The sequence below is a fragment of the Copadichromis virginalis genome, linkage group LG9 (genome assembly GCF_057382275.1).
Source record: "Copadichromis virginalis isolate Kocher_CV1m ecotype Utaka linkage group LG9, C_Virginalis_male_GT1.1, whole genome shotgun sequence".
NCBI lineage: Eukaryota > Metazoa > Chordata > Actinopteri > Cichliformes > Cichlidae > Copadichromis > Copadichromis virginalis.
Window position 1 is genome coordinate 14,600,796 of NC_140626.1, and position 13,620 is coordinate 14,614,415.

At 43.5% G+C, this 13,620-nt stretch overlaps 2 protein-coding genes across 2 annotated transcripts; both read right to left on the bottom strand.

Moving 5' to 3' along the window:
* Positions 1-4,261: 4,261 nt before the first annotated feature.
* Positions 4,262-7,102, bottom strand: LOC146701613 (uncharacterized). The gene has a single exon (XM_085467902.1). The coding sequence runs from the start codon at positions 7,052-7,054 to the stop codon at positions 5,288-5,290; it is 1,767 nt and encodes a 588-aa protein (XP_085324028.1). The 5' UTR covers positions 7,055-7,102; the 3' UTR covers positions 4,262-5,287.
* A 3,910-nt stretch (positions 7,103-11,012) lies between these two features.
* On the bottom strand, positions 11,013-12,047 carry LOC146701614 (zinc finger MYM-type protein 1-like). The gene has a single exon (XM_085468885.1). It carries the CDS (start codon positions 12,045-12,047, stop codon positions 11,013-11,015), a length of 1,035 nt encoding a protein of 344 aa, XP_085325011.1.
* Between the last annotated feature and the right edge of the window lie 1,573 nt (positions 12,048-13,620).

Sequence of the window (13,620 nt, forward strand, 5' to 3'; positions counted from 1 at the left end):
CAGTTAAACCATCTGTGCCAGGAGATTTGTTGGCCTTAAGTGCAGAAATAGAATTACAAACTTCCTCCACAGTCAGAGGGCTGTCACAGAGACTTCTATCTTCCACAACAATAGTTTTTAGGTTTTTAATATTATTGAGAAACAGTGTTGAGACATCCTCATCATAGTTTGAGTTGTACAGTTTAGTATAGAATTTGGCACAGAAATGTGAAATTTCTCTAGGATTGTCAGAGACAGTGCCATTAATATTTAGTTGGTTTTGGATCTGTATTTTTCAAGCCTGAAAAAGCAGAATTTTGTTCTCCCTCCTCCAGCCACCTCTTCCTGGATCTTACAAAAGCACCCTCAGCCTTGCATCGATATATATTAGCGTATATATTGTTTTAATATTGGTTTAAAATGGAGCACTGTAACAAAAAATAATTTCCCCCAGGGATCAATAAAGTATTCTGATTCTGATTCTGATTCTGATTCTGATATAAACCGTCCAATTTATTTTGAAGGTCTAGTAAAGTTAATTTATCTTCCTCTGAGATTTCTTCTGGGGATTTCTGGTAATAAGAGGCAATTTTGCTGATCACTTCTTCCTCTTCAGCTTTCCTTGATTTAATAATTTGACTCCCATATCTTCTCAAGAATTTGCATGCTTCAAATTTAAAAAGTTCCCAATTGGTACAAAAGGACTTCTCTGTGTTAGCTTTATTCCATAATGAGCCATTAATTTATTAATCTGCATTCTAACCATTTTATCTTTTAGTAAGGAGTTATTCATTATTTCTTCTAAGGAGTCAAGTAATTTATCATTTTCAGATTTATTATTGTAACCATATATATTTGCTGTAATGAAAGTACTGTTATTGTGTCTAATTATTGAACAAAGGTAGTGTCTAGTAGTAGCGACTGCTGTCTCCAGGTAGAAACAGCAGTGATACACCTGCTGCTGTCAGACCTGCAGGTATCAGGCTGTGATGTTTTCCTTTATAGTGGACAGAAATATTTGGAGTGGCACAAATAATTTGTGTGGCATCTTATTGAATGCAGAACAGCTGATTGTTCTGTAAATTGTTTGAAATGGTTATAAAAAAGGGGTAAAAGGTAAATGGCTGCAAAAACTTTGTTGTTTGCAAAACTTTTGCATATGATTTTAAAATTGTCAATTAATATTTGCATGTAAAATTATGAAATGTGATTCATTAAACATGTTTGTGGTTGTTACAGTAAAATATATAACTTTTTCTACTCGGATTTTATGTTTTTGTCTGATTTTAGATCAATTGTGTCAGTACAGTATGTCAAAATGAGAACATGACTGTAAATTCAGACATGTGAGGTTGTGCTGAAAAGAATGATGCCAAACAAGGCAAAGTAAATCATTTGTAAAGGTGAAATATGGAGGTAAAATCAAAAGTAGTTAAAATTGGCCAATTATCCCCTGGAGCCCAGAGGGTTAAACGTATTTTAAAGTAACACAATAGTTACTTTTCAAGTAATTCATTACTTTCAGAATCTTGTAACTCAGTTACTAACTAAGTGACTTATTTGAAGAAGTATCTAGTAACTATAATTAATTACTTTTTCAAAATAACTTGCCAACACTGTTTATAAGGAAGTGAGTCATTCGCAGGATTTGTGGAGCGTTCTGATGGTGAGAGATAGCAAACCACAGATCGTTCTATTGAGAGATATGGAGCCAGAGAGGCAGAGGAGAGGTTCTGTCGTGTGGGAGTATTTTCAGTAGATTTTGGTCAGTTTTGGTTGGGTTTGCCAGTTTTGTGTTCTTGTTATTTGTTTTTTTGTGTTTATTTTATCTAAAAATGTAAAAACCTTAAATTGTCAAAACTCTGCTTTTCATAATATAAATATCATGATATAACTTTACAAAGACTTCCATTTGACTGTTTACATTTAATGTAATAAAAAAATATTTTTAAAGTAATCTTAAATGTTATTCTACAAATGTGCAGCAATTTAATGTGTTTATTCTTTTTAGCTTATAGTCTGTGGAACCCAGGACGACCAGATACCTGCATCTCTACCAGTTTCGGTGCACTCCAGCCTTCTTTTTACAGCACAGTGTTAACTTTATGACCTTTCACAGCACCTCTGGAATCTGGATGGCCGACACCTGACAATCAGGATGAACCGTGTGTTTGGCTGATGTTTGTTTTTCTTTAAGAGTGTTTGTAAAGCACAGCACAGACAGACATGCGAATCGATCAAACTTTTCTACAAAACGTTATACCAGTCCGGGTCAGGAAGGGCGATATAGCACGGACCCGTCAGATGACTACGCCGGATGGAAACATAACCGGAAGCGTCCCAGGGACTTTCCCTTTGACCTTCATCCTGGAACCGACCTTTGACACTTGGATGTTGGCTTAATTTTTACCCAAAGAGAAGTTTGACCCTAACAAAAAAACACGATACTGTGATACTTTGATGTTTTTTTCAAATAATTTGGAGCGAGATTTATGTGACTGTTCATCTAAAATCCAGCAGAGAGTGAAAATACAAGAGCTGCTGCAATCCTCTGCATTAATGATCTCTGTTTCTCTCTTTCTGTGTGTGCATGTGTGTGTGTGCATGTGTGTGTGTGTGCATGTGTGTGTGTGCGTGCGTGCGTGCGTGTGTGCGTGTGTGCTCACAGAGGGGAGGTCACAACAGGAGTTCCCTGAGTTGACACGTATGAAGCATAAAGTCAGTTTGGAGCAGTTGGTAAACACAGAAGTACATCCAATCTTGACTAAATTTCTTGTTTATCTACTTCATGCACATTGCACGCACAAGAATCCAAATCTCTGTATCACAATGATTTCATTAAAGCCTTATTATTTTATGGGGGCAATATCACATATTACCGTAGATCATTAATAGGGAACAAAAAAGAAGGATCACATCGGCAATGTTGCTGCGAGACAGAAGTCTTGACACGTACTTATAACTTAAACCACAAAAAACTCAGTTACAGCTGGTAAGATTTGTGGTATATACCAGACTATCACAGTCTGCATCTTTACAGGGTTGTTTTCTGCTTTTGTTCACTCCTAGTGTGATTAAAAAACAACAAACACAGAGCCCACTAACTATTAGCCGCTTTCCCCCCTAAACAGTCAGTTGACTGAGAGAAATGCAATCCATTATTGTGAACGCTGAAGGAGATGTGCTCCAAGGTCAAACTTATATTTCCTTAACTTACATCCTATGTTCTGTTTAATTCCGGCATCCCTTCATGGCTTGATGGAAAAAATTGGTTAAACCATTGCTCAACTTATGTCTGAATGATGGCAGATAATTCTGATGAAACTGACCCCGTAAGAACTTTGCAGCTGAGTCGAGGGCTCGTGGAAATAAGGTCAGGAAGTGTCCGGCGTGACTGCGCGTGCGGGCGTCTGACAGACACACTAGTGCAACTCAGAGTGTGAGCAGCAACTCCTGTATACTAAACATAAGAAAAGTAATTTGTAGTGCTTCTCTTTTTTTAAACCGAGATTCCAGGGATCATGCTTATATGGTTTTCTTTTATTCAAAAACAGGTTAGTTTAGCGATCGTGTAACTGTGTCCTTGACCTTTTTACCGGCTTGAGAAGTTGGTTCCCTGGTGCAGATATCTGGGATGGTTCAAACGCCGAGTCTCCAAATGCAAACAAAAGGTTATTTTACACGTTATTTCTTAAATGTGTATAAATGGGATGATGACGATAAAAGTAATAAACAATAAATGTAAATCTGTTTTTTTAACTTTGCAGACTCATTTACCCACTCCAGTGACAGCGATAAAAAAAAAGATCATGACTTTAAAGAGATTATGAACAAAATGCATTACATTTTGTTTTTTGCTACATTAACAACTTTTCCAACTCTGATTCTCTGCAGGACCAACACGGACACCAGTTTAGACTGAAATCCAGTTCCGACGGCACACGCAACATGTTCAAGCTTGCACGGAGGCATCTTTCTTTCAGCTTAACGAGTGAACCGTCAGCTCGTTCAAACACACGTTAAAGTCCGTTTGGCTCGACACCACCGAACAGAAGCAGCAATATAACATAGCTAACATTAACAGTGCAGTGAATCCTGCTTGTGCCGTGATATTCAGGACTGCAAACCGAGCAGCATCACTGACTTTCAGCTTGTTGTGTTTGTGGATATATGACTGACTTTAATTATCCATAAAATCATCACATTCTCTGTAAGATTAAGGTCGACTATTGAACAGCGAATATTTTAAAGGCTTTAAAACCAAGTTAGTACAAACATCACTAATGTCACATAACTTTGCCGACATGTGGCCAACAGTAATGCTTTAATGTTCTTCATTATTAAACATTTGCACATAAATAAGTGACATAGTATTCAGTAAGGCGAGTTTATTTATATAGCACAATTCAACAACAAGGTCATTCAAAGTGCTTTACAGAGACATTAAAAAACAAAAATAAAAAGCATGATTTAAAATTGATTAAAAAGAATTTAAGCTTAAAAGTGTGGATTTGGTGCTTTATTCTATAAAGACACATCTCCTGGATGCACTGGTACGCATCTTCAGTGATGTATCCTAGGGTCATCAGGTGTTTCGGGTCTCTCTCTTTTGGCCACAGCTTGTATGATGTTGGAGACATCCTCATCAAACTTCTGCCACTCGCTCTGGCTGCTGGCTGGGGGCCACTTAATCCGCTGTTGTGGAATTACACTGCTTGGATTGGAAGAGTCCTGTGCATGGAGGGACTGGGCTCTGTGGGGTGCCTCCTGGCCGGGCTCCTCCTGCGTCTCACCAGGTTCAGGACCTGTGCGTTGCACCTCACTCTCCCGCTCCAAACATTTCATTCTAGCCTGATGGACATTTAGGCCACGCTGGTTCTTGCACAGCTTGCCGCAGATACATGTCTTACTCGTAGTCCTTTCCATTGCATTAGTCGTTAACCTTAAGTCCGTCCGATTGGAGACCTCATCCTCCCCCCCTCTCGGGGTCTCCTGGGGGTATCTTTCTTTAGGGCTTTCCATAGCTTTTTGGGTGCTTTCTCGCGAAAACTGCAGACCGGGATGCTAGCCCACCCTGCCCCTGGAGCCGTCTTTCCGAGCTGTCATCTGTCTCTCCAGTCGTCACCAAACTTTCTTGGTTGTCACCTAGACTCTTCCTAGGCGTCACTGGCTCAGCCAGAGTTTAACTATAAAGACACATCTCCTGGATGCACTGGTATGCATCTTCAGTGATGTATCCTAGGGTCATCAGGTGTTTCGGGTCTCACAACATCATACACCCTCGCCCAGGCGACCCAGCCGGGGGTGATCAGGCCCCGACTTGCGTACCAGTAGCTACCCACGGATCAGCCCTCTTAATCCACAGCCACCTTGTGGCTTTCTCTGCCGCTTCACTCACAGCCTGGATGGCCCTCTTCTTGGCTGCCCCAGCCACGCCCAGCCGGCCTAGAACTTTGCAGAGTGATCGTCCTGCAAAGCCCCTACAACCCACTTCTATGGGCTCATAGAAAGTCTTCCAGCCCCTTCCCCTGCACTCTTGCACTAGTTCCTGGTACTTTCCTCGTTTCCTTTCATTAGCCTCCTCAATCCGCTCTTCCCAGGGCACTGTGAGTTCCAGCATGATCAGCTGTTTTGAGGCCTCAGAAATAATTATCAAGTCTGGCCGGAGTGATGTTTTTGCAATGTTCTGAGGGAACTTTAGTTGTTTACCCAGGTCAGCCTGTAGCTGCCAATCAGAGGCTGTGTTGAGAAGGCCAGTTGTCAAATGTGGGCGCACCTGGGGTTTCTCTCCAGCCTTAATAAAAGAGATTGCCTTCCTCGGAGCATGATGATGCTTGCTGGTGCTGATTGCTGAGGCAATCTTTTCAGCAACTACTCTGAGCACCTGGTCGTGCCGCCAACGATACCGACCATCGGCCAGGGCCCTTGGGCAGCTGCTAAGGAGGTGTTCTAGGGTCCCTCTTCCAGAGCACAGGGGACAGGCAGGTGTCTCGCGCTTTCCCCACAGATGGAGGTTTGCTGGGCTTGGCAGAGTGTCGTATACTGCCTGCACTAGGAATCGGATCCGGTGGAAGTCTGCCTGCATGATGTTTGCCCAGGTGACCTTGCGCTGCAAGGTGCCCTCCCACCTTGTCCATGCTCCCTGCCGCTCAAGGCCTACAGCTCTGCTTACTCGCTCCTCCTCCACACCTGCTCGGACCTCTTCCTGGAGTAGCTGGTGTCTCTCCTTTCCCTGTGCCCTGCTGACCTGGGCCTTTGGGACGTACCCCAAGCCTGCTCCCCCTGTTGCTAAGACCCCCATTAGTGTTTTCTGCCTTAGGCGTGACTCCGCCACCTCAACTGCCTTCTCAGCCTTCCACTTTCTTCCTGTCCTTACCTCAATGCCTGCTGATGCCACCTTGCAGTCTTTAGAATCTCTGTACTGTAGGGCTTCTCGTGTGCGAGCCACCTTGAACTCTTCTGTGAGACCACTGAAGGGTAACTGCACGCTGTTGCTTGTCCCATACAAGGCAGCGCTGGTGAGACTGCGGGGAAGTCCCAGCCACTTACGAAGAAAGCCACTGATCTTTCTTTCAAGGGATTCCACAGTAGTTATTGGAACTGTATAGACAAGCAAGGGCCACAGGATTCGGGGCAGGATGGAATGCTGGTAGATCCAGGCTTTAAATCTTCCAGGCAAGCCGGACTTATCCACCTTAATAAGCCACGCTCCCAGCTCCTCATTTGCCTTCTGAATAGCAGTAGAGTCTTTCAGGCTGGAGTCAAAGCGTTTCCCCAAGCTCTTAACTGGTTGTTCCGTTATGGATGGAATAATGGTTCCTGAAATTGAGAACCGGAACTTGTCCGTCACCTTGCCCTTCTTCAGTACCATCGATCTTGACTTGGAAGGTTTAAAACTCATCCTTGCCCATGAGATGAGTCTCTCAAGACCTTGCAAGATCCACCTACACCCGGGAACTGATGATGTTGTAATGGTGAGGTCATCCATATAGGCTCTGATAGGGGGCTGACGAACATCTGACCTTGTTAACGGCCCTCTGCACTCCACCTCCGCAGCCTTTACCACCATGTTCATTGCCAGGGCAAAGAGCGTAACTGAGATGGTACAGCCTGTTATTATACCTTTTTGGAGTCGGTGCCAGTCTGAAGTAACTGCCCTAGAAGTGACCCTAAGCCTGAAATTGGCGTAATAGTCCAGGATTAGGTCCTTGATCTTGCTGGGGACATGGTGGAGGTGCAAAGCATGCTCAACCAGTTTGTGTGGGATCGACCCATACGCATTAGTTAGGTCCAGCCACAATACAGCTAGGTCGCCTCTCTTCTCATGTGCTTCTCTTATAAGGTGTGTAACTACACCTTATAAGAGGTGTAGTTCAAATGCAATTCAAATGCAATTCAAAATGTAATTCAAATGCAGCTGAGAACAGGTGAGTCTTCAACCTGGATTTAAATAAACTGAGTGTTTCAGCTGATCTGAGGTTTCTGGGAGTTTGTTCCAGATATATGGAGCATAAAATCTGAATGCAGCTTCTCCGTGTCTGGTTCTGACTCTGGGAACTGATAAAAAAAACGGATTCAGGTGACCTGAGGGATCTGGAAGGTTCATACTGGGTCAGGAGGTCACTGATGTATCTTGGTCCTAAACCATTCAGAGCTTTATAGACCAGCATCAGAACTTCAAAGTCTATCCTCTGACGGACAGGCAGCCAGAGTAAAGACCTCAGAGCTGGACTGGGGTGGTCCACTTGTTTGGTCTTAGTGAGGACTCGAGCAGCAGAGTTCTGAATGAGCTGCAGTTGTCTGACTGATTTTTTTAGGTAGACCTGTAAAGATGCTGTTACAATAATCAAGCCTACTAAAGATGAATGCATGGACTAGTTTTTCCAGGTCCTGTTGAGACATCATAACAGTACTTACTTTTAAACGTTTACACTTTGGCTGCTCCGCTTCCACCGTTTTTTTCGGCAAAATTATCCACACCCACCGCCGTGCTATGCAATCTGGGATATGTTGGGCCACGAAGTCTACACCGACACATCCTTAGAATTCAGGGAAATGAAGGACACATTTGAGGGCCGCATTTCGAGCAGCCTTCGAATTGGGACAGCCTTCGTCGCGTTGCTGTGACGTAATCGGCCTTAAAACGCGGCCTTTAAGGCTGCAGACCCTGAATTGGGATACAGACCAGGAGTGACATGTTTAGCCACATGTTCTCCTTAAGTTGCTGGCTGTCTGAGTGGTGTCCAAGAAACGATGTGGGCTTCATAGATAATTGGCAAATCTTCTGGAGGAAACCTGGTCTTGTTAGGAGAGACGGCATCCATCCCACTTTGGATGGAGCAGCTCTCATTTCTAGAAATATGGACACATTTATTAAACCCCCTAAAATATGACTATCCAGAGCTGGGACCAGGAAGCAGAGTTGCAGTCTTACACGCCTCTCTGCAGCTTCTCTCCTCCTGAAACGACAGCTTCAACACATAATCTGTTATTAGACTATTAAATATTTCACTTTAATGTTGCAACTACGCACTCACTTCTGTCTTTAAACAAAATAATATTTTCCAGTTACAGAAATTATGAAATCCAAACTAAAGTGTTACTGTTGCTATATGCATTTACTATAAATAATCAGAATCAGAATCAGAATCAGAAAGGGTTTTATTGCCAAATGTTGAGCAGGTTTACAACATTAGGAAATTGCTGCGGTGCTTCAGTGCAAACATACTGTCATAAAAATATAAAAATAAGAATAAGAATTAAAAGTGCTAAGTGGATAGATATATACATGATATATACATGAGTGCAGGTGGTGATCAGTGCCAAACATGGAATGATGCAGTGAACACAGCGTAGGGTCATGTGTTAGTGGTGGGAACAGTCGTACGTTTATTGTTCATGTGTCCGACAGCAAAGGGGAAGAAACTGTTCTTATGGCGAGAGGTTCTGGTGCGAATGGACCGGAGCCTCCTGCCTGAGGGGAGCAGGTCAAACAGACTGTGTCCAGGGTGAGAAGGGTCAGCTGAGATCCGAGCTGCACGCCGCAGTGTCCTGGAGGTGTACAGGTCCTGCAGAGATGGGAGTCTGCAGCCAATCACCTTCTCAGCAGAGCGCACAACACGCTGCAGTCTCTGTTTGTCCCTGATAGTGGCTCCAGCGTACCACACGGTGATGGAGGAGGTGAGGATGGACTCGATGATTGCAGTGTAGAACTGCATCATCGTCCGTGTTGGCAGGTTGAATTTCTTCAGCTGCCTCAGGAAGTACATCCTCTGCTGGGCTTTCTTGATGACGGAAGTGATGGTGGGCTCCCACTTCAGGTCCTGGGTGATGGTGGTACCCAGGAAGCGGAACGAGTCCACAGAGGTGATGGGGGTGTCAGTCAGGATGAGGGGGGGGAGTGGGGCTGTGTGCTTCCTGAAGTCCACAATAATCTCCACTGTCTTCTGGGCATTCAGCACCAGGTTGTTGTGGCTGCACCAGGACACCAGACGTTCAACCTCCCTCCTGTAGGCAGACTCATCCCCGTCAGAGATGAGTCCAATAACGGTGGTGTCATCTGCAAACTTGATTAGCTTGACAGACTGGTGGGTGGAGGTGCAGCAGTTAGTATACAGGGAGAAGAGCAGAGGAGAAAGAACACAGCCCTGAGGGGAGCCGGTGCTGATGGTCCGGGAGTCCGAGACATTCTTCCCCAGCCTCACATGCTGCTTCCTGTCCGTCAGGAAGTCGGTGATCCACCGGCAGATGGGATCAGGCACATTCATCTGGGAAAGCTTGCCTCGGAGATGGTCTGGAAGGATGGTGTTGAAGGCAGAGCTGAAGTCCACAAACAGGATCCTGGCGTAGGTTCCTGGGGAGTCCAGATGCTGCAGGATGAAGTGTAGGGCCATGTTGATGGCGTCATCTACAGACCTGTTGGCTCGATGATGGTGCTGACATGAAGGAAGAGAAAGTTACAGGTTGCATCCTTTGAGTTTGTCTCCGTGCCTTTGGGCGATTTTTATGACAGATGTTTCTGTTCAATTCTTAAATCAACTTTTCAAAACACAAACACTATTTTAAAGCTTTTAAAGAGTAAAATATTAATGATAATTATAATAACAGTAATAAAAACAAAAGCTCTCAGATCCATCAAACCAAGCAGCAGAGAGAACAACAAGTGAAGATAAAACTTTAACCTTGTAGACTTCATTATGTTCCAGCTGCTCTACAGACGCTGTGACCTCGAACTTAAGCAGGTCGTAAAGTATGTGCTGCTCAATAACTTCATAATTACACCCTGTGTAATTATGAAGTTATGAATTATGAAGAGCAAAGATATCCTCTAAATCAGCGTAGCACATGTGCAGCTGCTGGGATTCACTTAAGCATTCGGCTCGTCGCTGTTGCAGGTTTTTCTCTCGCTGTTCTGGCTCACAGCGCTGCAAGCACAAAAATAAATATCCCCAAAGGTGTGAAAGGGAGCTAATTAGTAAGAATATTGTTACTCTCCCCAGGAGTAGTCCAGCAGTAGAAATCAGTCCAATGACAAGGTGTGTAACATCTAGCAGGGTGACAGAAAAACCCAGGGTAACTTCCAAGGACCTCAACGTCTCTCTCACATTGCGTTTTTTAAACATGTTTCCATTTGTCACTTCAGTCTTTACTCTGAAATACAGGAAGAGAAATCATGGCTGAAACAACTTCTCATGAAACCAGGGGTGTGGTCCAACAGTCAGTTTTGGTGAGGAACAGGGGCGTCACTAGGTTTTAAGGACAGGGGGGGCTTAACCCCCAAGAGATGTACACGACATGAACGAACGTAGTGAATGAGCACAAAATTTCACAAACAGAAAACAAAGACTGAGAAATTGTTTTCCTACTTTTTTGGACAGATTAAACATCCTAGGCCACCAATAGATCTATTGTTTTATTTCAGTCTGCTTTATAATACAGTACAACAAAAAAACAGAGGAAATGTGTTTGCCGCATCAATAACAAGAAAAAAAACTGAAAATAAAAAAGTACATTTTTCTGGCTGCAATCACCAGTTACTTGGTGGGTGGAAGCATCAAAGAATGACGTCTGTTTTTAAGAGTGGCAAATCGGTCAATCACTCTGTTGTGACTCAGATGCTGAATCGTGTCTTTTTCAATAGACATGACTGCAAGACTGTGAAGTCTTTTCTGACCCATTGTTTGACGCAGCCAGGAGTGCAGCCGACGCAGTGCACTAAAGGACCGTTCGCACGAGCAGCTGCTGACAGGCACTGTTAGGGCAACTTGGATGGTTGCCTTCAGAGAGGGAAACATGTCTGAATCAAGGAGGTTGTACACAGACAACATATTTTTGGGTGGACATCCAGCCTCTGTTTTCCGGGTAAGAAAGTTTCTGGCCACCAGAACCTCCTCTTTTTTCAGGTCAAGTCTGTAGTGCTTTGCAAGTTCATTCAAGTGTGGTTCACTCAAGAAGTTCTCAGATTCAGGACTACATGCCTGGACACCTTTTAGCAGCCCTGCATCTACACTGCAAAATCTTTGATCAAGCTCGCCAACCATCCGATCCACACAAGGGAAAAGTAACTCTCTTTTCAATGTGTCTGAGTTGTTCAATTCAGTGCGTGAACCCACAGTTGCCTCCAGGACAAAATCCTCCATTTTCCTCTGTTTGTGCCTTGTCTTGGCACCTGGTTCAGGGATACTGTGGGTGTTACACAGGGCCTTGGTTTTCTCATACAGCTCTGTAGCAAATGCATCTGAGTGTTTTCCCTTAATTGTGTCACACACAGCTTGTTTGCAGATAAAAGCTTCTGCCAGGTCTAAAGTCTCTTTCTGCAGGAATTTGTGGAGTCCTTCGGTTACAGACAGAATCGACTGAAACATCAGTAGTGCATAGACTGCTGAGAACTTGTAGAGCTTTGCTCTGAGACCAACAGCTATGGGGGATCCAATTGCAGATAGGCACTCCAAAATGGCAGGCAATGTCTCAAGAACTGCACTGATTGATCGCAACTGACATGCCCAGCGAGTGTTTGAAAGTTGCACAAGCTCAGTTTTTGTCAATCCAAGCTTTGCCTGAGTCTCCATGAACTTATGATGATTGACTAGGGAGGTGCTGAAGAAAGAATACACACACTCCAACAAGCTGAAAAGCTCCACAGCCTCTGGGACAGCCTTGCAAGTATTGCACAAAACCAGGTTGAGTTGATGAGCATAACAATGCACATAGATAGCCTCAGGATGAAGCCTTCTAAAATGTGCTTGTACACCTCCAATCATGTCATTCTGGGATGTTGGTGAGATATACTGTGCATTTGATGGGGGATTATGTTTTTGAAGAAAAGCATCAAACTCCTTCAAAAGCTCCATGCACGCAAGAAAATTCCCTCTGTTTGGGCTGTCTTCACCTTCATCATGGCCACGAAAAGGGAGTCCCTGTCTCCCTAACATAGAGGTGACTGCAACAATTCGTCTGAGATACTCTCTTCTTTCGACTATCTCACTCACATTTGCAGTTGCTATCACCTGTGCAACGTTTCCCTGTTTGCTAGTTCCCTGGTAGCTTTTCCATGTAACAACACTGTCCTTATGTGTTTGTGCCATCTCATGCTTGCCAAAGATGACTAAAGCTTTCTTCCAGTTCTTGCAACCGCTACTGACCAAACTATCATGTTTGATGTTTTTGCCAAACACTCTACATGGGAAGCAGAAAGCTGCATTCTGGTTGACTGAATATTCTAACCAGTTGTGCTTTTCAAACCAGCTGTGGTTAAATGCCCGCTTCTGTGTACCAAAAGTATCAGCTGGATAGCTCTTCAGCTTCACCTGTCTGGGCCTTGTGTCTTTGTCACCTAAATCAAACCCTGTAGTAGAATGAGTTGCTGCAGCTGCTTCATCATTTTCCCTCTCTTGGCCTGTTTGCTCTCCTCTCTCTGTAATAACTTGATCTTCCTCTGCCTCTCGATCCATTTGCTGCAGCTCCTCTGTCTCTCCTTGCTCTCTCTGACTTGAACTTGCCTGTTGACCTTTTTCTCCCTCAGCCACTCCTTCTGCCTCACCCTTCAAGATACATTAAAACATACTGAATTGTAATGTAAATTGCTAATATCATGACTTCTGCTCCCGCTCCACAGTAATTTGTTGCTCCCAAATATTTTGAAGTTACAAACATTATATTTTGAGCACGCATGTGACTAAAATGGTTGCAATTTAAAGCCCTGAAAAATATTACTAAATTACTTGAATTGAAGTAATATTAAAATAGAACCCTCAAAAATATGTGAGTCAGGCTAATTTGACTTATATATATATATCTCTCTTTGCTCTCTCCACTTTCTAACCTTGACTCTCCTAAATAAAAGCTCAAGTTAAACAGGTCTTATATGTTGTACCGTGACTGAAATGTTTCATATTTCATATCCATATTGAGTCCCATAAAATTCTAATCAGACTGTCTGCATCACAAATGACTCCATCCTTTGACTCACCTCTCCAGCAGACGTCTCTCCCCTCTGCCTCTGTGCTCCTCTGCCCTGACTCCTACAGGTTAATGGGGATGGAGTGATTATTATTATTTCCACTGATGATAACCATACCACAGCTCGATTTTTCAGAGCTAAAACGAGTGACAGAAATTAACATTATGCTAAGAATTTAACTT